Source organism: Plectropomus leopardus, chromosome 11 (assembly GCF_008729295.1).
Source record: "Plectropomus leopardus isolate mb chromosome 11, YSFRI_Pleo_2.0, whole genome shotgun sequence".
In the NCBI taxonomy this organism is placed as follows: Eukaryota; Metazoa; Chordata; class Actinopteri; order Perciformes; family Serranidae; genus Plectropomus; species Plectropomus leopardus.
In genome coordinates, this window is record NC_056473.1 from 28,987,303 (window position 1) to 29,008,659 (window position 21,357).

The window sequence follows — 21,357 nt, forward strand, 5'->3', positions numbered from 1 at the left end:
ATAAGTGACACTTTGCTGTGTGTGATACAGTTTGTGGCTCTCACTGATCCCACTCTCTGCTGCTCTTTCTTTACTCCCTCTGTGACCCTGGGATACCATCAGTTGTCTTGTCACAGTGCGCCTCCTGCTGGTGAGGACGGGGAGCTGCGGGAGAACAAAGTCCGCTCCATGGCAACTCAGCTGCTGGCCAAGTTTGAGGAGAACTCCTCGACTGCAAAGATGCGTGGGAAGGTGAGAGGCGGACACACTGAATACTGTCTCCTATCATATTGGGGTATTATATTATTTTAAAGGCATTTTTTTTCAGGATAAAACATTTTGCCCTTTGTTCTTGTTTTTTTTTCTGAATTGAAAAATCCACTCTCACTGCTGTTGGCTTAATAGCTTTATTACAGAAGCAAAGAAACGTATTTTAATATAAGCAACTGAATACAGTATTTATCCATCTTAAAGTGTAAGGTTTGGGTTCCCCTGTGTTGAGTTTACAGGAAGAGTGATTGTTTTGAATTTTCTTATTTCAGTTAATATGAATATACAAGCTACTGAAAACTGAATAGCATTTTTTAAAAAAGGGGAATTCAGTATGCTATAGATTCAGAGAGATGTTTCTTTTAAAGTAAAATATATACAAATAAAATAAAATAAAATAAATATGTAATTTAAATGCTATAAATTCAGTGACATTTGAATTTAAATGTTGAGTATTCAGTAATAGTTCAATATCATAATGATATATTAAATTGTTCATAAGATTTACATTATTATTGTTTGCTTCCATACTGAAGTTTCAGTATAGAGTAGACGTAATTATAAAACCGTACTCAAAGCTCACTGCTTACAGGTGTGTCACTGTGGCTTTCTGATGAGTAAATATTTGAGAATCCAAAATCAGTGAATTTTCAAAATTTTTCCACAATGTTAAACCTCATTTCCACAAATTTACACAAGTAGTTTAAATATAAAGGCCTATAAGGGATCACAGGGCGCCATAACAATACTCCAGTGTGCTAAGAGGGTGGTTCTCCAACTTTTTTTTTAATAGGGTGGTGGGTGGTAATTCTAGTTTTTTAAATTAGCATTTTAAAAATGTAACACATAATCTCTGCAGTACTCCTAAGAAACCCAAGGTGTACATGTTCCCTAAATAGAAATCCTGCTCTAAGACAGACATGGCAGAAAAAATGCAGCATTATATGATATGAAATGCATATCTACACATACAGTAAACACAAAGTGGTTATCTGTTATCTGTTATAAGGTGTAAAAAATGTGCTGAAGCTGACAGCAGTCTGTTTTATGGCCTTTTGGCTGTCTCGATGCTTTACATCTATTTACATCCAGCCACTGCCACTCTATTGACTCATATTATGTTGCAAATTTTGTTGACTGCCTGTATTTTATTGTCAAATTGTGTGCTATGTGTCTGCGATCTCTCAAGACTTTTTAAATTTCCTTTTCTGTCCCTTTAACCTTTCCTCTGCTGCTTGCGTCAGTCTGATGAGGACACATCCGATCCCTCCTTTTCTCCTCCTCTGTCTCCTGTCACAACCCCACCTCCTCTCTCAGACGAGGACGAGGAGGAGGAGGAGGACCTGGAGGAGTCTGAAAACCCCCGCTTTGCAAAGCCCAAGAATGTCCCCCCTCCTCCTCCTCCTCCTCTGCCTCCCTCTCGCCCGAAATGGCAGGTACGCCTCCGTCCAAATACTCTCAGCTCTTCCTGTTTTGAATGTAATATTAATAATAATAATAATAACATTATTTATATAGCACCTTTAAAACACACTTTACAAAGTCGAGGCAACAAATCCAGAATTAATAAAACAGTTGAAGTCAGTCAGTAATGACAAACAAAGGCCAGACAAGAGTTAAGGCAGAATTAGACAGAATATTAGAGCTGGAAAAATGCTACGAAAATATATCAACAAAATAAAGGCAGTAGACACAGAACATTAATAATAATGATAATAATACACAGGATCAAGACAGAATAAAAAGCCAAGTTAAAAGATAAGTTAGAAGACAAACTAAAAACAAATAAAAAGACAACACATAAAACTAAATCTATTAAAATGGGTTTTAAGACATGATTTAAAAGAACACATCCATAGTATTGCATTATTTATATTTAAAGAAGCTGAGAATTTCATTTAAGTGTTACAAATAAGAAGCACATTAATGTGTAAAACTGCAAATCCACACTCTCTTGTTTCCCTCCTGCTTCTCACATCTTTTTCTTGTTTCCAGCCCTCCATCTACCTTCGTTTGCTCGAGAATCCCAGCGCTGTGGCTCAGCAAACCTCTTTCCTCTATTCCCCCAAATCTTCTCAGAGCGGCTACAGTCGCTCGCCTTCGCCCACACCCTCTCAGAGTCCCCGTCACTCACCAAACCTCTTTACTGAACATTACGACCCAGACCGCTCCTCTCCTGACCCGACAGCCAGACATTTCTCTGCTTCTTCTCTGTCTGTTTCGGGTATCGATTATCTTCCTGACAGCTCAGAGGAGTCAACACAGCAGGTGAATTTCAAGCCGCTGATGTCCAGTATTATTCATCACAACTTTTACCAAAATATGCTTACAGCTTTGTTCTCTTCTGATTGTCACCACCACCTTCTGTGCGTGCAGATTAAGGCCCAGCGACTCTCTACAAAAGAATTTAGTGTGAGGAGTATAAAGGAGAGAGCGGCCCTCCTCTCCTCCATGTTTCCTGGGTCCCACAAACCTCCTCCTGCTCCTCTTTCTCCTCTTTCTGAATCACAGGTTGTGTATTTCACCAACCACTTTTTCATGCTTGACTAGTTGAGATCACTGCATGTTTGTATAACAGCGCGCATTTTAGACTTATAAAACAATGCATCGTAGTTCCACGTGTTACAGTAAGCTGCTGTTGTCCTTGGTCGGATTAAGACTTTCAGATTTGCATTGTCTGTAAGTTTTATGTTTATTAGGTGTTACACTTGGCGGTTATCCTTTGCATGCTGAATGGTCTAATCTTAAATTCTCCATTTAGACTTTTAGTATCCGAACCACAATATTTTTTCTTTTTTAATAATGTTTACTTTGTGATTTTTGTGCAACATAAACATATGTATCAGCATAACGAAAATAAGAGTACAAAAAATATGTAACCCTGCACACAGACATCTGCATGTTGATCTAACATTTTGTGAAGAACTGCACTTTTGCTGTTACACATTTAATAGATGAGAAGGAAAAAGATAAAAGAAAGAAAGAAATAAAAAAGAAAAGGAAAAAGGTGGAAGGTTGCAGCGACAACATGTGCAAAAAAAAACAACAGCTGAGCTGTCCGTGAGAGCTTCACTTAGCTTTTAATTTACTGTGATCAGGATATTTTCTCTCTTTCATCCTTCTGTTCTATTCAGTTTTTAATTTTGTCTTCTTCTGTAGGCGGAACTATCTACCTCTTCCCCTCCCTCCTCGTCTCCTCCTCCTCCTCCTCCTCCTCCTCCTTCTGCCTCTGTATCTAAGAGCTCCACAGTCTACCCTGTAGTCCACCCTGTCCCTGACCCTGCTGCTCAGGCTGGCTTCTCCTCTGTCTCCCAATGCACTGCTGGACACAAGGACAAGATCCAGAAAGACTCCTCGTCTTACTCTGCTGCTGAAAAAACAGAGCCGGTCTCTTCTCTTCTTGTCGATTCCTCCACGTGCAACAACAAAACACCTGCTGCCCGCTCTTTGACTCGCTATGATAAGAGCCAGGAGCTCTCCTCTCCCCTCGCTGACACTAACTGTGAAAAGACACTCAGCAGCTCATCTTCCCACTCAAATACTGTACTGCACAAGGGGAGCTGTGAGAGGACACAGGAGAAGTCCTGGAAAAATCTGGAAAAAAAGCAAGAGAAGGTCCACAAAACTGCTCAGGAGATGATTGACAATAAGAAATTAGCCAAAAATTATCAGATGAAGGTAACATCTCTTTATTCATAACAGCCTGACTGAATTCAGCCTTCTAGTCCAGTACTAATAACATGCAGACACCAGTTCATTTTAGACCACAGTCATTTTTTGGAAATATACAGCAGTAAGGGCACCATTAGTCTAGTGAAGATGTCTAAACGCAGCACAAGAAAACTGATGTCAGACTCAAGGGGTTAAAAACAGTAAATTCATAGAGATGTAGAAAGAACTCAGATTTTTTAAAAACATTCTTGGCACTTTTTTTTGTCATTTGACATGTATGAAATATGTAATATTGCACAACTGATGTTCATTCTGATGTTCATTTAGTGCAATGGGAGCTGCACTCTTGAGAAACCTAGAAGAATCACTCAAAAGTCAATTGTTCGCTCTGAGAGTTGTCCGACTGGAGCCGCTAGTTACAATAAAGAGGTACTAGTCGATACCTGCAGTTCCATTAATTCAAAGTAAATCATGCATTTCCTGCTTTTCCCTCCATCTTCTTTCTAACTCCTGTCTGTGGTTTCCAATTCCTTTTTTTCCCTTCAACCCTCTGCGCCTGTGTTTCCTTGGCGTTAATGTTAGCGTACAGTCGGAAAGGTTTCATCAGCCATAGATGCTAAAGCTCAGTTACTGGCCGTCCTGTATGAGACAGATCACAGGCCCAATGCCACACCGGTAAGATGCATGCAGATGTTGCAGAGATAATCTAACCTGTGGTCTATTTGTTGTTGTTTTTTAATGGAAACTCAATGCAGCTTACATGCTAAACTAGCAACAGCATCTTTACAAAGAAGTGTCATTACCCAGTGTGATTATAATGCATTTTTGGGCTCCTATGGCTGAAGTGGTGAATGGGTTCTGCTTTGCCTTCATGAGAGCGAAGCTGCTAATGTGTTTGCAGCAGTGTGAGATGGTTTCACACCACAGAGAAATGAGATAAAGCTTCAGAGGACTGCCTGTGTGTCTGCATATTGACCGCTTGTACATCTGCATGCAATTATTGCTAACTTTGGTTTTTACCACTGCTTGCCCCAAACCACCCACGGGTTTGAAGAGTTTATTATTTACAGTGTATGTATGTGTGATGCTCACACAACATTGCTAAAGGTGGCAGTGTGGATTTAAGTCACATGGTTTGAACCAGTCAAGTCACACACTCTTGCTGTGTGTTATCTAACTTTTTTGCGAGCCAACTGCAGAGCAGAAGGAAGCAGGCAGCCCTTGAAGTCTTAAAAAAAAAAAACATTTACATATTAGTTTTGTGGCACATGTGCTACCTTGTTATTGCCATAATTCAGCCTGGGAACACCGCCTTTTATTCCCGCATTGAACGCATTCATCGAAAAAAAAACCATACTAATTAAAAGATTGTATCTCTTGTCATTCCTCGCTGCTTTCAGGCACATATTTCCAACGTTTTCCTGTGATGACTGTTGTTAACAGTTTGCCTTCTAACTGATGTGACTGATTCGTATGTTTTTGCAGGCATCTTTCGGAAAAAAATCGACAACCCTAAAAAGGCTTTTTGGAAGGCATCATGTAGCATCTCTGTAACAATGTCTCGGCCTTGTTTCTCTCAGTGTGTGGGGCGTAAGGACTTCCCTCCTGGGCTCGGCGGCAGCGATATCTGCCACTTCTGCACCAAGCGAGTGTACGTGATGGAGAGACTGAGTGCTGAAGGCTACTTCTTCCACCGCGAGTGTTTCCGCTGTGAAGTCTGTAAGAGCACACTTCGTCTCGGAGGTCACATCTTTGACTCGCAGGAGGGTATGTTTGACTCGCTGTAAACTCTGAATGCTTTCACCTCACCTTTCAGGAGGGTCTGTAAAGCATAAAGTTGGGAAGTTTTACTCGCTTTATCCAATGAAACTCTAGAAACCTGACTTATTATCCTTTAGCCCTGGTGTTACACAAAAATATAATACACATGACCTCTCACTTTAGTTTATTTTGTGTGTGTGGTTTTTATGAATCATTACAAAGTTGGAAATGTTTTGTGTCAATATGTCATTTTAAGCAGATTTTTAATTGTGCTGGAGCTGTATGGATTTGTGATTTTGTTCGCTTCCTTTACAGTGAAGTTCTACTGCAAGATGCATTACGCCCAGCGTCAGTCCAGCACTCACACGGGGAGGTTCAGAAGGAGAATGGTAAGAAACACTGCAGTGGTTACATACAAACTAAAAAAATGCATGTGTGTTTGCAGCACATGCCATCACTCCTTTACTCGCTTGCTGTTGTTGTGTGTGCTACATGATTAGCTGATGTGCTGCTAGTTATTTGCAGATTTGGGAGTTGTTGAAATGAAAAAGGTGTGATATTTTTTGCAAACTTGAGTGACCTCTACAGACAGATGGTATTATTCTGTATTATTAGCCTGTGCTTTTTGGTTTGTCTGATTCATGGAATTCAGAGAAGAAATATTCATCTTGTCAGAGTTTAAGGTACTCGTCAGAAACACAAAATGCTTATGATTAACTTGTTACAATTTGTGAAACAAATGCTCTACAGGCACCTCTGTACCATATTTGATGTTTTAATTGTGGTAATTTCATTAATGTTTTTTTTACCATCGCATTACCAATAGATGAAATACAAATATGACATTTTAGGGAATTGATTGTTTTTCCATATCTGAAGATACATCGTTTACATTGCAGAGTTGAGGTGCCTCAGGTCAATGGGCCTCTGCTCCAAACCTTTAATAACCAGTGAAATAAATCCAAAAGCAAAATGTTTTTGGACTTTTTCAATTGAAGACAGGAGGAGTTAGAGAAAATCAGAAATGAAAAAAAGTATTTAGCAAAATATAAAATGTTGCATTTTCTTAGTTCAAGAAATCCACCAATACAAGATATTTATTTTCAGATATTATTGGTCTAAAACCCAAAATGCTCTATCACTAGCTTATTTGACACTCTTTCGAATATGTGCAACTTAAAATTATAGGGAATTTGTGAACCAAGTAATATGTCTTAGTGCATGTATAGCATTTCACGTGAAATGTGACCACATTTCTTTTTAAGAAGGGGGATGATAATTGGATTTTTTAAAACTTTTTGAATGAAAACCAAATGTCAGATGACAGGCGTTGTTATCGTGGACATCAGTTTGATGTCGCTTTTGTGTATGTCGCTCCAAAGCTCTAGAAATAGTTGCACATCAATGAAATAATAATGAAAATAATCACACTGCGTTACAAAAGCTGTACTTGTTCCTATGATGTATAACAGAAGATGTATTTCATCATTTTCCTCCTGTGTTTCTTGATTCGTGCAGGAAGACCAAAGCCGCGTCACGTCCTCTGCGCTGGATGGTGGGAGCTACTCAGCGACAGGCAGCGTCCAGATCCAGCCCCCAGGTACCCTGGTTTCCTTGCTTAGGCGAGGCCTGAGCTGGCCGAGGCGTGCTAGCCGGGCTGTGTGTGTGTTGCCTCGACAGCTGTTGGGAAGTGTGTGTGAGTCTTTCACAGCTGTGGGGTCCCACGTCAGGAGCTACTCACATGACTATGTGTTCCTGTATGAGCTGCTGAGCCTGGGCTGTCCTCTGCTCTGCATGATGCACGAGGTGCTGGGACAGATCTACCAGGAGCCCCAGCTGGCCCAGCAGCAGCTCATCGGCCTCCAGCTCACATAGACAGGGGAGTAACCTTTCTGGGCCAGTTGACCTGATAGGAACCCAGATGGTTTTGAGTTTGTGCTCTCGTTCTGCCCACAATGAATGAATCAGGGTTAATTACTGTAATAATTTTGAAACCAAATAATCTGTACTTCTTACATTCCAAGTGTTTATGATTATTTTAGTCTTTTGTTTTTGAAGCCAAAAGTGCTTTATTAAGCGACTTAAACACTTGCTATAAAAAGGCTTCACTTGATGAGCTTCTGCTGCTTGTATTAAGTGCCTGGTGTGAGTTTTGCCTGCACTTACAGCAGACAGCACAACTAAAAGGCATCTTAAAGAGATGGTTTGTATCCTCTATGGTGTACTTATCCATAGTCAGAGTATTACATGAAGTAGATGTTGGTTGGCATGCTCCCAGTTTGGAGAGGCAGGCTTGAGTCTGACACAGAAGCTAAGAAATGTACTGCTTTGAATGGGTCAGCAGCAACACAAAACATATTTCAACAACATAAAAAATCAAACAGTTTTATATCTACGCTATATTTAAAATATTTAACTGCTTTACCTCAATGTCAGACAGAGATTTCTGATGGGTAACAGAAGCTGATACATTGTTCTTTTCATTGACAACCAGACTGCATTGAAAAAAACAATAATTTAACATCCCCTGAACACAGGAGCAGCTTGTCTAGCGCTGCCTCGAACAGTAACTTTGTTTGTGTTATTGTGTGACTTTGTCATTTAAAATGGTTAGTTTGGATGCACCAAAGTCACACGATAAGACAAACTAACTAACTGATCGAGGCAGCAGTGACCAGCAGCTCCTGTGTAAAGCAAGCTAAAATGACCGTTTTCATCAATGGAGTCTAGTGGCTTTGACGAGAGCAAGTTTATATATAAACCTTTATAGACTTTTTTTTTAGGTGGCTAAAATACATTTTTCTGCTGCCTCTGTCCACAGCAGTACATTGCTTAGCCTCTGTGTTGGCACTCTTGCTTCTGTCAACAGACCTTATGTAATACATTTACTGTAGATAAGTATCTAAAATTCAAACTATCCCTTTAAGCAAACTGTTATATAGGTACTCTGACTATGCTGTGTATTTAAGTGTTGAATAAGTATTAAATCGTACATGCTGAGCAGACTTCAGGGGTGATGCATTTCTGAAATGCTGCAGCCCTCATGCACATCTGACTCTGTTGGTAATAAGCTCACAGTTCCTGGTACGTGTTTGTTGACTGTCAGGGTCTCCCGGTGTTGTTCCCTGCTGAATGAATCTGACTCACATGGGTTTGTTCCAGGCTGCTGAAGCAGACTGTAAACATCACCTAAAGGTACTATTAATGACATCTACATCGCACAGCGTTACTGGGTGATAAGTAACAGACAGTTAAATGTTGAGATTTTGGTGTTTGTGAAGTTCCCTTTTCACCATGTGGAATCTGCTCCAGTCATGGTGCAGTGATCTTAAAGAAACCAATTGGATTGCCACAAAAAAAGCTTTTCATTCTGCACTTTAGACAAGCTTTGTAGTATCTGAGTAACCTGGAACATGCCCTCTGACTAACCTTGACAGCCATCTGGACAGTGTGGTTTGGTTACAGTGTTATAATCCACATAGTATTTGACTTTACTCTGACTGCACATTGCCTGTTGCACCTTAACTTTGCCACCACAGAGATGTGCAATGGAAATGCCAAAACAGTATTATTATTTCAAAATATAATTTCAGGAAATGCTTTTGTCATTGAAATGATTTTTTTTTCTGGTAGATAGTATTTTACTTTATGTTTTTGTTAGATATAATTGACTGATTTCACTAGGGCTCTTTGTTTATGGTTTTCTTTTTTTTTTTTCAAGAGATAAAATCTGGTAATTTATTTAGAATATTTTTAAAATTGTGAAAGTTACATCAATAATATGAAAATCTGGGTGAAAATAAAATGATAGAAAGATAAAATACAAAAGTGAAATTTCAACAAATGATCTTATACTATACCTACTTTGCAATTGACAAATTTACCAATTTATTTGAGTTTCCTAATTTTTCCTTCTTTGTGTTACTAAAGACTTAGTTTTGGTTGTCACAAACCGTGGCAAGGATTTGTATATGCTAACATAAGCACAAAAATAAATAAATAGATAAAAATTGGAATATTTTTTTACAACAGGAAACTCAGCTTTTTTTGTTTGCATTTGGTTGTAATATCAATTAAATTTCATATATATATATATATATATATATGTTTTGTTGGGTAAGTCTGGGTAATTTTGATGAAAATCGTTAAAAATCAAAAACAATGAGCCTTATCTTCTTTCGGGGCTATTTTATCCCTCAGAAGTGAACACAAATGTTTAAAAAAAGAATTCACAAAAGATGGTATTTTTCTGACTGAGTCAGTATGTTTTTGTTTTCTTTTTATTTTCAGTTTTGCAGTTCTTTTCTTTTGTAATTTTTTAATCTTTTTTGTTGTTGCATATTTTATGTTATAAATGATGCCTATGATGAAGTTAGCTCTGAACATTTGGTTTAATTGTGCAGAATAAGGGGTAATTCTTAAAATGCACTGTTGACGCACTGACCTTATTTTGGACAGTTCTCACATTCCGATGTAATTATTGATATGAAATTATTGCCAACAGTATGTTTATTTGTAATTTTTCACACTGTGTTTTCTTTCCATCCTCCATTTCCATTTTAATTTTTTTCCAAAATTCATTTTTCTGTTTTGTTCACTTCATTTTGTTCAGTCTGTTTCAAGTTTCCAATGCTGCACCCTCTGATTGGCTGATTCCTGCCAGCGGGGAAGGTGATGATTGGCCGGCTTTGGTCATGAGATCTTGTTATGTCGCTTTTGCATTGGCTGCCTCTATAGCTCCGCCCCTTCACCTAACCAAGATTAACCAATCACAGGCCTGCATGAGTCTAGAGTACGGTAGGCGGTAGTCATAAAAGGTGTAATGTGAAACTTTGTGATATATTAAATATAATTCCAAATTAAATACATCAGTTGAATTACAATTATATTTAGGTAAAGTTATGACATGAACGATTATAACGTTGTCTTATACGTGCAAAGATCAAACTTTACGTACCCTTCCTTGCATATGCACGTGTCACTGTCTTCCAAACATCAGCCTGCTGACATTAGCAGTAGCGTGACAATAGACTCTTTAAGTCTCCCGCTTGGTTCTGGCCGCGATGCAGTGTCTGTATAAAATACAGTGGAGCTCTGTGGCAAAGACGAGGAAGGCTCTGGCAACTAGAAATACCTGTTAGGATAATCGATCATTGATGTTTATTTGATCTTTTTTAAGTAGCAGCCTCCAAGGTTTAAAAAAAGGAAGCAGATGCAGAAATGCCAAAAACTGCAGTTCATCAAATGGCCGCTTTAGGCTGGCTCCAAAACAGAGAAATCCCAGTAGACCCACATGTTAAAAACTTCACAGCAAAAATAAACCTGTTTACAGCCTGGTACAAAAAAAAAAGGTTTTGGTCTCTACAACTAAATTTAACATTCATAAAAACTGTACAGGGGACGAATTTTTGTTATAACTCGTATAAACTTGTATTTTGCATACATACATAAGTAATAATCTCAAAACCTATTTTCCTTATTAAACACAGAAATACAACTGTACACATTGTGCATTCAATTTTCTCTTATTCACGGAAGACTAACGGGGCTCCATCGCCTCATTCACTCATCTTAAAACAATCTTCAGTCAAAATCGACAAAAACAAAATAATGTGTTCCAATAATCACCAGCTCTGATTTGGTCAAAATAAATCCTTAATTCAGTAAGTTAAGTGGTTTCTTTCTGCAGCTGCTGGCTGCCGGCTGTTTACAGTTCTATATTTATGACGGTATTAAAAAACATTACTGCAGGAATTCTAAATACGTTGGTATAATATCATGATACCGCCCAAACCTATCAGCCGGCATCAGCTTACCTCCCTGTTGTCAGAAATTACTCTAATACTCCCCAAGTACCTATGAAGGCTTTTTAAAATATCTGTTTAAATGTACACTATATTTAGAATATAATCGAAGCTGTCAGAGTGTTATATCTCACCCTGTGCCCCCCTGCTGATAGTTGTCTGGCAACGATACTGGCCTTAAGTGCCATTAAACGGATTATAACAGGCAGATTTTTAAGTCAGATCTGGTCACATACAGCAAAAAAACTAGTGTAGAGGCTTTTGGAAACTTGTGGTAATGGTAAATCGATGCACGCATAGCACCTTTAGTTGCTTTGTCACTTCTGTTTGGTGTCAAATCACTCCAGCTAACCCCACTAACACTCATGAGGTGCTGTGTTCCTCCCTAACATCCCTAACACCAAACATCCATCTAAACGCCCCTGCACATCTCTTCTCACTCTGCTGTATCATCGGCAGCAGCCTCCCTTCTTGTCAGGCCGTTTGACAGTAACAGCTGTGTCCACATGTCTGTGGTCTGTCTGTGGTTCCCTCTGTTTCAGAAGGAGGCCTCTCCCCCTCAGAGCCCCTCTCCAGATCTCTCTCTTGTACCTCCTAGACTTTGTTCAGGAGATCAGCAGAGCAGCTTTTTGCACACTGCCAGATTCACTTTTGTTGGCTTTATTCTGTATGTTTCGTAGTTCTCTTGAAGCAGCCTACAAACTTTGTTATTTGTTTTCCACGTTGACAATTACTGTAAAATTGCTTAATTTATGATATTTATAAGCTGTAAATATATTCTCAAAATAAATCGATTTGATTACATTAATAATTTGCTTCGTGGTTTGTTGCCAATTAGTTGAATTGCCAAATTCCAAGAAACAAAACCAATCAAAAAGTCAAATTTTAATTATTTCCATGTCTTTTAACCACTAATTTAACAACTTCATCAAAAAAGCAAATCCTTTCTCCACCTCTGTGCTAAGATGACTTAACATCTCCCACACAAATTGTAGTCACAGTCACAGCTTTTGTTAACTCTGCAAATAACATGCGCTTTGTAACATCTGATGAAAACGCTCAACAACCTTTAGGTTTGCAGCAGGTTCAGAGGGAGCAGATGCAACATAATCAGATGCCTTTAAAAGCTTCTGCTGCTAAAGAAAAAAGACATCATTTTTAATGTTATGTAAAAAAAAAAAAAAAGTTTAAAGCCATGTACAAAAACATTGCCATTAAATACAGTGGAGCCAAGTTAAACCTGTGCTAACCTGAACAGAACTGAAGTGAATCATTTGTCGGTTCTTCCTGTCAGCTTCCTCATGGGCTCTGCTACTGGGTCTGCTCTATCCTCTCCTCTGGGTTTGGTATCTGTGTATCATTTGGTAGAGTGTTTTTCTCCTTCTGACCAATATTTAGCCAAACTAATGTGAGAACATCAATGTGTACAAGTGAAAGAGTCACACTAAAGGGATAGTTCAGACTTTTTGAAGTGAGGTTGTATGAGGTACTTATCAATAGTGAGTTTATTGCATACAGTTGATGGTGGTGGGCATGGCCTTAGTTTGGAGAAGCAGGCTGGAGTCGACATGGAAGCCAAGCGATGTACTGCGGTGGATGGGGGGCAATAACAAAATGTATTTTAGCCACCTAAAGAAAAAAAATCATTTTAAGTATGCACTTTATTTAAGATATTTTCACTGCTATACCTTTCTGTGAGACAGAGGTTTCCAACTGGAAAATGAAGACATTATAGCACTTTCTTCAAAGCCAGACTCCATTAAAAAAAACAGTAATTTAACATTGCTGAGCGCAGGACTTGCTGGTCCACTGCTGTCTTGATTAGTTGGTTTGTTTGTGTTTTTGCGTGACTTGGGCATTTAAAAGGGTCAGTTCAGATTCACCAAAGTCACACAATAACACAAACTAACTCATTAACTGAGCCAGCAGTAGACCAGCAGTCATGTGTTCTGCAAGCTAAAATTACAGTTTTTTTCAATGGAGTCTGGTGGTTCTGACAGGAGCATAGATGGGGAACTAAAGCCATTAATGGCTTCCCCTGTCTGAAGGAAAGGTAAAGTGGTGAAAATACTCTCAATACAGTGCAATCTGATGTTGATTTTTTTAGGTGGCTATAATTCATTTTGTAGCTGACCTCCATCCACAGCAGTAAATTGCTTAGTTTCCATGTCAGACTCCAGCCTTCTGCTCCAAACCGTGCTGACTGACATCTACTATAATATACTGACGATTGATAAGAAGCTCAAACAACCCCACTACAAAAAACCCATATTGTTCCTTTATTGGCTGATAGGCACATTGCATACAAAGATTGTATCAAGATATTCTCGTTTCTGTGCTGTGACCAAGTGGATTCACCTTTGGAAAGATTCTGTATGTTGACTTCGTTACTCTGTGAGTACTGTAATGAGCATGTCATGTATTTTATCAGTGCTTGTGTTGCAAGAAGCAATTAATATTTTACTGTGAAGTTAAAAAAATTGTATTGGAGTACATTTTTATAAGGCATGTGTCACTTTCAGAAGCAGAGACTGTATTCATTATTTTGCTTTTACGATATAAAAAGTACATTAGGATGTGTTTTCTGTCTAATGAGTATATTTGTGTGGTACCTGGTAACAATTCTTTAACATGCTACATAGATTGTTTTAGATATTATCGTACATAAAAGTGTAGTAACCACTAACCTGTTGCTCTGAAATTATTCTAGTTAGACATTATGCATGAAATGAGCTACATGTTATCAAATGTTCACTGTCATTTACTGTAATAATACAAAGTTAGTTAAAACTTAATGTCCTCGTGCTGTTTTTATTCACAGGTGGGCCATCCAGCTTGTATTCAGAGCAGCTTGATAAAGGTCAGAGCAGACTTGCTGAAGACACAGAGATGGCTGTTGAAGCTCTGGATGCTTCCTGTATAGTCGCAGCACAAGATACTACAGGGGCCAAGGGCCAAAGCCAGGACAGTACCAAAGGTCAGTGTTGCTCCTATAGTACTGTATGAAGTCGTATTTTCAAGCTCCCCAAAAATGCAGTACTTGGAAGAAAGTTATTTTCTGTCCCTCAAAGCAACTAATTGAGATTTTTTTATTCATTATTGGGGTTTTCAATTATTTTCAATTATAACAGATATTATGCATAAATAAAATAGTCTGGGCAGCAAATATTGTCTATCATAAAATAACAAGGCAAACCAAAAACCAAACAAAAGAAAACAAAGACAAAACCCCCAAAACAAAAACAGCAACAAAAAGAAAAAATAATTATTGCAGAGGTGAAAATGCGGTGATGTTGTTACAGTAGTTGCAATGTACAGAAGTCTTAAAGATTACATGGGCCATAACACTTAATATTCTTATTATGTTATATATTCTAATACTTAATATTCTTATTCTTGGTCTTCTTGCCCCGACCCACTGCTGTCTTTGGTGTTATTGGTCTTTAATCAATGTTTTGTTTCATAAAGTCAATTAAGCTCCCCCAAATATTTTAAAAAAGGTCAGCTTTCCTTTTGTAATATATGTTTCTTTTTCCAAAGCAACGCATGTTGATAAATCCTTAATATATTGCTTTAAACTCAGTTTGTTCACATCTTTCCATCCTATAGGTACTTCTGTCTTAGCTTGTAAACTAACAGAGATACTGTGCTACATAAATGGGTTTTTAGCCCCTGCTATTACTTGAAAACATGATATTCTCTGAACTGTCTGACCTTTGACCAGTGACCTCTCTCCGTGAGTGTCTGTGTGTGTGTGTTTGTTGGTACCTTTTCAGTGGAGGAAAAATGTGATAAAATGTTCTTTCCTGTAAAAACACACTGTGGAGGATTTGGTCTCTGTGCTGTTATCATGTAACGGGTCGTTTTCTTTTTGTCTCATTTTGTCTTCTGTCTCTGCAGATCACTCTAACACAAAACAGAATAACCGATGGAAACGTAAGATCAGAGCAAGTGAGTACCTCAGATTACTTTGTCTGTCTGTGCATTGCTCCTTTCTTCAAATCAGTGTTTCTGTTTCTTAACTGTATCTTCATTTAGGTTTGATTGAGCACTAAAGCATGTCCCTGCTCGGTTTCTGCTGAAACAGTTGGGCTGAGTGTTATTTGGTTTCTTTGGATTTCTTTTGCCCGCTTTGCCATCTAAAGTAATTTTTGATTAAACCGTATGGGTATTTATTACAACCTCAGCTATGGTTGATACAGAAAACGCAGTTCCAAGCAGAAGGCTGAATAAAAATCAGATTCTTGTGTTTCTGAGACGTGTAAACATGTAAATAATACAAGCATGCAGTGTTATCATATTTCTGTCAGTGGGAAGGTGTCTTAACAGACAAAAAATGGTATTGTTCAGTGACAGAGTTTTAGGTCGATACAGATCTGAATACTGTTGTAATGCAGCATGCACAACACTAGAGGTCAGTATTGTTGTTCTGACAGAAGTCATTGCCAAAAGCTCTTTTTCTTATCATCAATTTTGCTCTTTAGCCGTAATCAAAAAAAGGTAGTAAAAAAAAAAAAAATGTCATAAAGGCGATCAAGCCTTTGCAGTACTGGCTCCTCAGCTCTGGTACAACGTCCCACTGAGAGTCCGATCTGCTGACTGTTCACGCTTTTAATTCACATCTGAAATTTTACAGCAAGGCTTTTCCTAATAATTGTTAGACTTACATTGTATTTTACGTACTTATTATTACTATTTCTTCTAATTTAATTATTTTGTGTGTGTCTGTGTGTGTGTGTGTGTGTGTGTGTGTGTGTGTGCACGCATTGGCATATATACATATAGAGTATGTATGTCTTTATGTCGGTGTATGTATTTTGCATATTTTCTATTAGTATTGCTTTTGGTTTGTATTCTCTTCATCTTGGACAACACTTTGTGCTTTCGTTTTAAAAGTGCTCTAAAAATAAAGTTTATTATCATTATTGTTGTAATTATTATAAAGTGTTAAACTTTGCCTTAAGCTGTTGAAGGCATAATATAAAACGGCCTTTTATGATATAAAGCCTTTTTCGCAGAAAACATTTTCACTTGTCATTGTACGAAAAGCGCAGGTGTCCCAGTAAGCTGTGACTGTGACACTGAGCCAGCATGCACAATAAAAAGACCCTGAAAATAAAGCTAAATGGAATCAAGCCATTGTTCATTTTATCTTCTTGCATTTGTGCTTTTCTACTGAGACTAACTGACTTTCTGCCGTCGTACAGCCTTCCCTCTGATCTTCATCAAGCACTTCCAGAGAAGCTGGCCGCAGGACACAGATGGACCAGAGACCGTCCCTGAAGCAGACTCTGACTTTGAGGAGATCGCTTCAGCAGAGAAACAAACTGTATGTTACATGTACATCTATTCCACATTTACTGGATAAACAACATATATCGTATATATTTACAACAGTCATGTCATTTAGAGTTATATAAAAAAAGTAAAAGCTCTGTGTAATTTAGTGACATTGCATAAATGTGTTTAATAACCTTGCGTGAGCAAGAAGACTTTTTGTGCTCTGTGTAATTTAGTGACAAGATTCCTGTTTTCTCAGAACTCGGATGGCGACTCCAAGACTTCAGCAGATACCCAGAATCCCTCAGAGGCAACGGAGAAGAGTGAAGAGCTCTCAGCTTCGATAAAGACAACCGGCAGCTCGTCCAACCCCAAGAAACGCTTGATGTTGTCTCATGCTGAGAAAGAGAAGCTTCTAAACTGGGACGTGCTCGTACCGGAGGAAACTCTGATAGACACAAACACCAAAAAAGCACATCAACATAAAGACCAGGTGGAGTTAGTTATTTTTATAAGGCAGCAATAATCAGTGGTTTTGGAGAATAATGCGCCTGCATTTTATTTTTCCTGCTCTTTATCTTTCTTTACTCCTTTCAGTAGAAGGCCGCGGTCCAAAGAGAGCGATGTGAGAGAGATAAGAGAAGTTAATTCCACATTATGTTAACCACATTTTTCCTGTCCTCTGATGTTTTATCAGGTACAAGCAGAAGCCGATAAGCCTCAGACAGACTCGGGCCAGGACGGGGAACCATCCCAGAGCCAAAGCTCCGCCTCGGCCCCCTCAACCTTCCAGCTTATTGCGGACGCCTTCAGGAGGACATTTAGCGTGACCAATCCCTCCAACAGGACCAGCACTGCAGTCACAATGTTTGTATTGAAGACTTAGTTCCCTGCTTTTCTTTAAAAATCCAATCAGTCTAAACTGCCTCCTTTCCTTGATTAAATTCAAACTGATTTATGATTTGTCTTTCGCTTTACCAGGAGGACCAAACCTGACAGCACCCGCAAACAGAGGCCCATATCAGAAGGAGCGATAAGCTTCAGCTCCTTCTTCAGCTCTGAGATATGCAGAGATGAGAAAACAGCCGGCAAGTGTGAAGATCAGTGGGCATCTGTAGAGGCCAATCCGTGGGGGGGCGGGCGGGACCTGCCCTCTCTGTTGCAGCAGGTGTCCTTTAAGGGCCGTAGAGACTCTGGAGGGGTTTTCTCTGATGACATGGCCCCGTTGCCCAGCAGGAGGGTCAACTTGTTCTCATCCCTGAGGCTGAAGAAGAGGGAGGCGTCAGAGAGTAAGGGGCAGGAGGTGCAGAAGGAAATCAGGACGATACTCACCAACCTCAGAAACAAAGGTTAGGACAGTGACTCCCAACATTTCTTTAACCTGCATGAATGGATTTTTTGGGCGCCGAGCAGCAAACTGTAAACACTAAGAAGTTGTTATGGTTAACAAGTAAGCAGTTGCTTAACACATCCAGCTCACGTAGAGCAACATGAACAATTGTTTGGAGTCATGTTTCAGGCGATCTGATGAACATAAATGTAATTCCTGAGAGAAATTTCTGCCTCTTTAACTGCTAAATGCTCCACTATAAGTGAATATAGATTTGCGCAAAACTTGAGCGATATTTTCAAAATGTCGATAAAATACAATTGTGAGAAGATTGTGTTTCCATAGAGTGATGTTACGCAACGTCTCCTCTGGTGATAATATTCCAAGAGTCATGGTGATGATGTTGAAACATCAGAAGGTTTATTTCTATTGCAGCCACCACACTAACCGTCCTTGGTTCCAATTGAGGGCGACGTAGGCGTGTTATGAGAGCGCTAATGAAAAGGCAAGCCTCTTATATGTGGGAACGGCCACATATGAGACTTCTGGATTGCATGATAACACTGGTGTGCAGATACCATGAGCTCTTGTGTAAGCGCACATATGTGAATGCGGCTCCCACACTAGGAGCTGCAGGCTACAACACGGCTAAAAACATGCCGCCAGTAACGTTTCTCAAAACGACTTAGTGCATGTATGTGACGCCGTGTAACAGGCTGCATATGTCTGACCAAACACTGATGTTTCCATAAATATCATGGATAGATTCACACCAATCTCTCTCAAATATTGGATGCATTTTCTTGATTCCCACAGACCCAATGGGATAAATGAGGAGATTTCATTTGTTTCTTATAAAGTAAATATAATTTATTTTGTTTGCTTGTCAATTCATGTTTTTGTATTCTATATCATGTTACTGAAAGGTTGTGGCTATACCTGCTGGGATTTACTTGCTGTGCTGGTTGCAGTCATCTATAATTAACCCCATCTGAATACATTGTTTATGAAATTGCCAGAACACATGTTGAAGAAGGGTGCTTAGCCTGAAACGTCTGTGTGGCAATATTAAAAGTCAAATTAGGCACTGTCCTAGTCCTTACTTATGCAATTAACTATATTAAGGAACAAGCTTTCAGTCTTCAACGTCTAATCATAAGTAAAGCACGTTGTGACTTATTTTTATAGATCTGAAATTTTATCCGTTTTACAAGTTGAATATGGAAACTGTTGTTTTGTACTTTTTTGTACAAACATAAGTTGTCATTTACTTCACATTTTAGTATTTCCTCTCTTTTAATTCAGCCTCCAGTCAACAGAATCTTCAAGAGCCTTCTTCCAGTGAGGATGAAAATGAAAACCTGACATCCAATCAGAAGGTTTGTACAAACCATTTCTGTGGATTGAAAGATGGCAAAATGCAGGGAATTGTTATACAGATATTGTTTTTGCACTTGGGTGCTTTTGTTCTGAAATGATCTGTACTTCCTGTCCCAGCTGCATCCAGAGAGACAGAGGAGGAAGCAGGAGAAGACGGTTGCCCAGCAGGCTAAAAGAGAACTGCTGAAGAGGCTTCACAGAGCTCAGGTGCTTTTCTTTCCTTGTAGATTCACTTATTTTTAAAGTGCTGGTTTAAACCGCAGAGCTGTAGGTAGTCTCAGCAAACGGCATTTATTAGCCTGACCTGAAATTACCCACTATCTGTCTGACCAAAGGGCTTTCTGACGCCAGTGATCATGATACATTTTACATTTTCAGCATTAACGTGCTGCTTTTTAAGAACAGGTGCACTGCTGCTCTGGGTTTGGATAAATGAAGTTTGACTCAGACTCTTACTATGTCTGGTTCAGTTTCTTCAGATTTAACAGAGTGGTGTCATTATTCTCCACCTCCCTGCTGGATTCTGATGCTGAGTAGGGAGTGATTATTTTTTATGGCTGTGTGTACACATTAACCCTTTGATATCTGGATCAGCATTAGTTTTTTTCTGCTGCGATGAGACGACTTTCACAAGCTATTTAACCCTTTGAAACCTGACCAAACTAGTTTGATTTCTTCAACGTCGCAAAAAGAAGGTCCCACCAATTACAAGATATTTGTAAAAGGTGACAAGAAAATGCCCTAAAAAATTAGTTTAAAGGGGAATTTAAAAAAGAAATAGAAGATCAATCAATAGTTTATTGTCATTGCTATGAAAAAACAATGAGATAACGTTAGCGCCATCACAGACATGGCATAGATCCTACACACAACAAGCAACATTAATAACCAAATAACTGATATATATATATTCATTTTGTTTTTGTTTTTGCTTTTGTTTTTTGTGCTTTGTAACTTTTTACTAATTTCTTACTCTTGTTAAGTTGCTCATTGTCTGCTCCCCATGTTTTTGAAAGAAATCCAATAAATTTGATAAATTTGATCAGGTTTCAAAGGGATAAAGTTGCACTAAGCACTAATCTAAATTTTACCTTTGTGCTGCAAAAGAGAAAATCATTTTTATTTTTCATGGTAATTCTCCATGTTTAAGGCAAAAAAAAAAGCAACAGCAGAACGCTCTTAAAAATGCATTCATTGTCTCTACCAATAAATCTATAGCTTCAAAAAGCTGTGAGCAGTGTGTTCTCTGGATTATACAAAGTATGGACACTCTCTGGAGAGATAAATAAGCATTTCCTATTAACATGTGTGTCATATTATGTCCTATTTGTGCATTGTCCAGGCCATCCAGAGACAACTGGAGGAGGTTGCAGAGAAACAGAGAGATCTAGAGGAGAGAGGAGTTGCTATAGAAAAGATCATAAGAGGAGAAACAGGTACTGAACAACTTTCACTCACAGTCTGGTGGCTTAAACGGGTCCATTATAAAGCTACTGTTAATGACGGGACTCATAACACCTTAGTTCAGTCTCAGTCTACAATACAGCTCAATGGAATTCCACTGTAAAAGCCTCATTCTTCTTCTTCTCTTGTAATTGATGTGCCCGTACATTTCAGACCATTCAGAAAAACATTGCCTTGTAATCCTGCTAACAGTTAATGGCTGTACTCTCAATGGACAGTGAGACTTCATTGTTGCTTCATCCTTTTACAGTACGGGGCTTTGTTTATAGTGGTAGAATAGTGCGGTCTTGTCAGGCTGACGCACAGCAGATGCCCCATGTGTGTGTGTGCGTGAGTGTGTTTGATTCCATTTTAATGGCTCTGGTAATTGATGTAAAATTCTGAGACATATTTTGTCGATCTCCCTCTCCTCTTCCT

At 38.8% G+C, this 21,357-nt stretch overlaps 1 protein-coding gene across 2 annotated transcripts in view; it reads left to right on the forward strand.

Moving 5' to 3' along the window:
* The window catches only part of mical2b (microtubule associated monooxygenase, calponin and LIM domain containing 2b), a 62,202-nt gene that overhangs the window by 38,967 nt on the left and 1,878 nt on the right, over positions 1-21,357 (forward strand). Inside the window, exons 16-34 of one of the 2 annotated variants that reach the window (XM_042495419.1) lie at positions 103-231; positions 1,494-1,685; positions 2,245-2,517; positions 2,626-2,760; positions 3,409-3,927; positions 4,249-4,350; positions 4,504-4,596; positions 5,502-5,688; positions 5,998-6,071; positions 7,201-7,282; positions 14,308-14,463; positions 15,387-15,437; positions 16,694-16,815; positions 17,026-17,259; positions 17,464-17,633; positions 17,748-18,115; positions 19,402-19,475; positions 19,594-19,683; positions 20,819-20,912. In XM_042495419.1, the coding sequence (XP_042351353.1) occupies positions 103-231; positions 1,494-1,685; positions 2,245-2,517; positions 2,626-2,760; positions 3,409-3,927; positions 4,249-4,350; positions 4,504-4,596; positions 5,502-5,688; positions 5,998-6,071; positions 7,201-7,282; positions 14,308-14,463; positions 15,387-15,437; positions 16,694-16,815; positions 17,026-17,259; positions 17,464-17,633; positions 17,748-18,115; positions 19,402-19,475; positions 19,594-19,683; positions 20,819-20,912 (3,145 nt within the window). The remainder of the gene's footprint in view (positions 1-102; positions 232-1,493; positions 1,686-2,244; positions 2,518-2,625; positions 2,761-3,408; positions 3,928-4,248; positions 4,351-4,503; positions 4,597-5,501; positions 5,689-5,997; positions 6,072-7,200; positions 7,283-14,307; positions 14,464-15,386; positions 15,438-16,693; positions 16,816-17,025; positions 17,260-17,463; positions 17,634-17,747; positions 18,116-19,401; positions 19,476-19,593; positions 19,684-20,818; positions 20,913-21,357) is intronic. The other variant, XM_042495418.1, reaches the window with a different exon arrangement.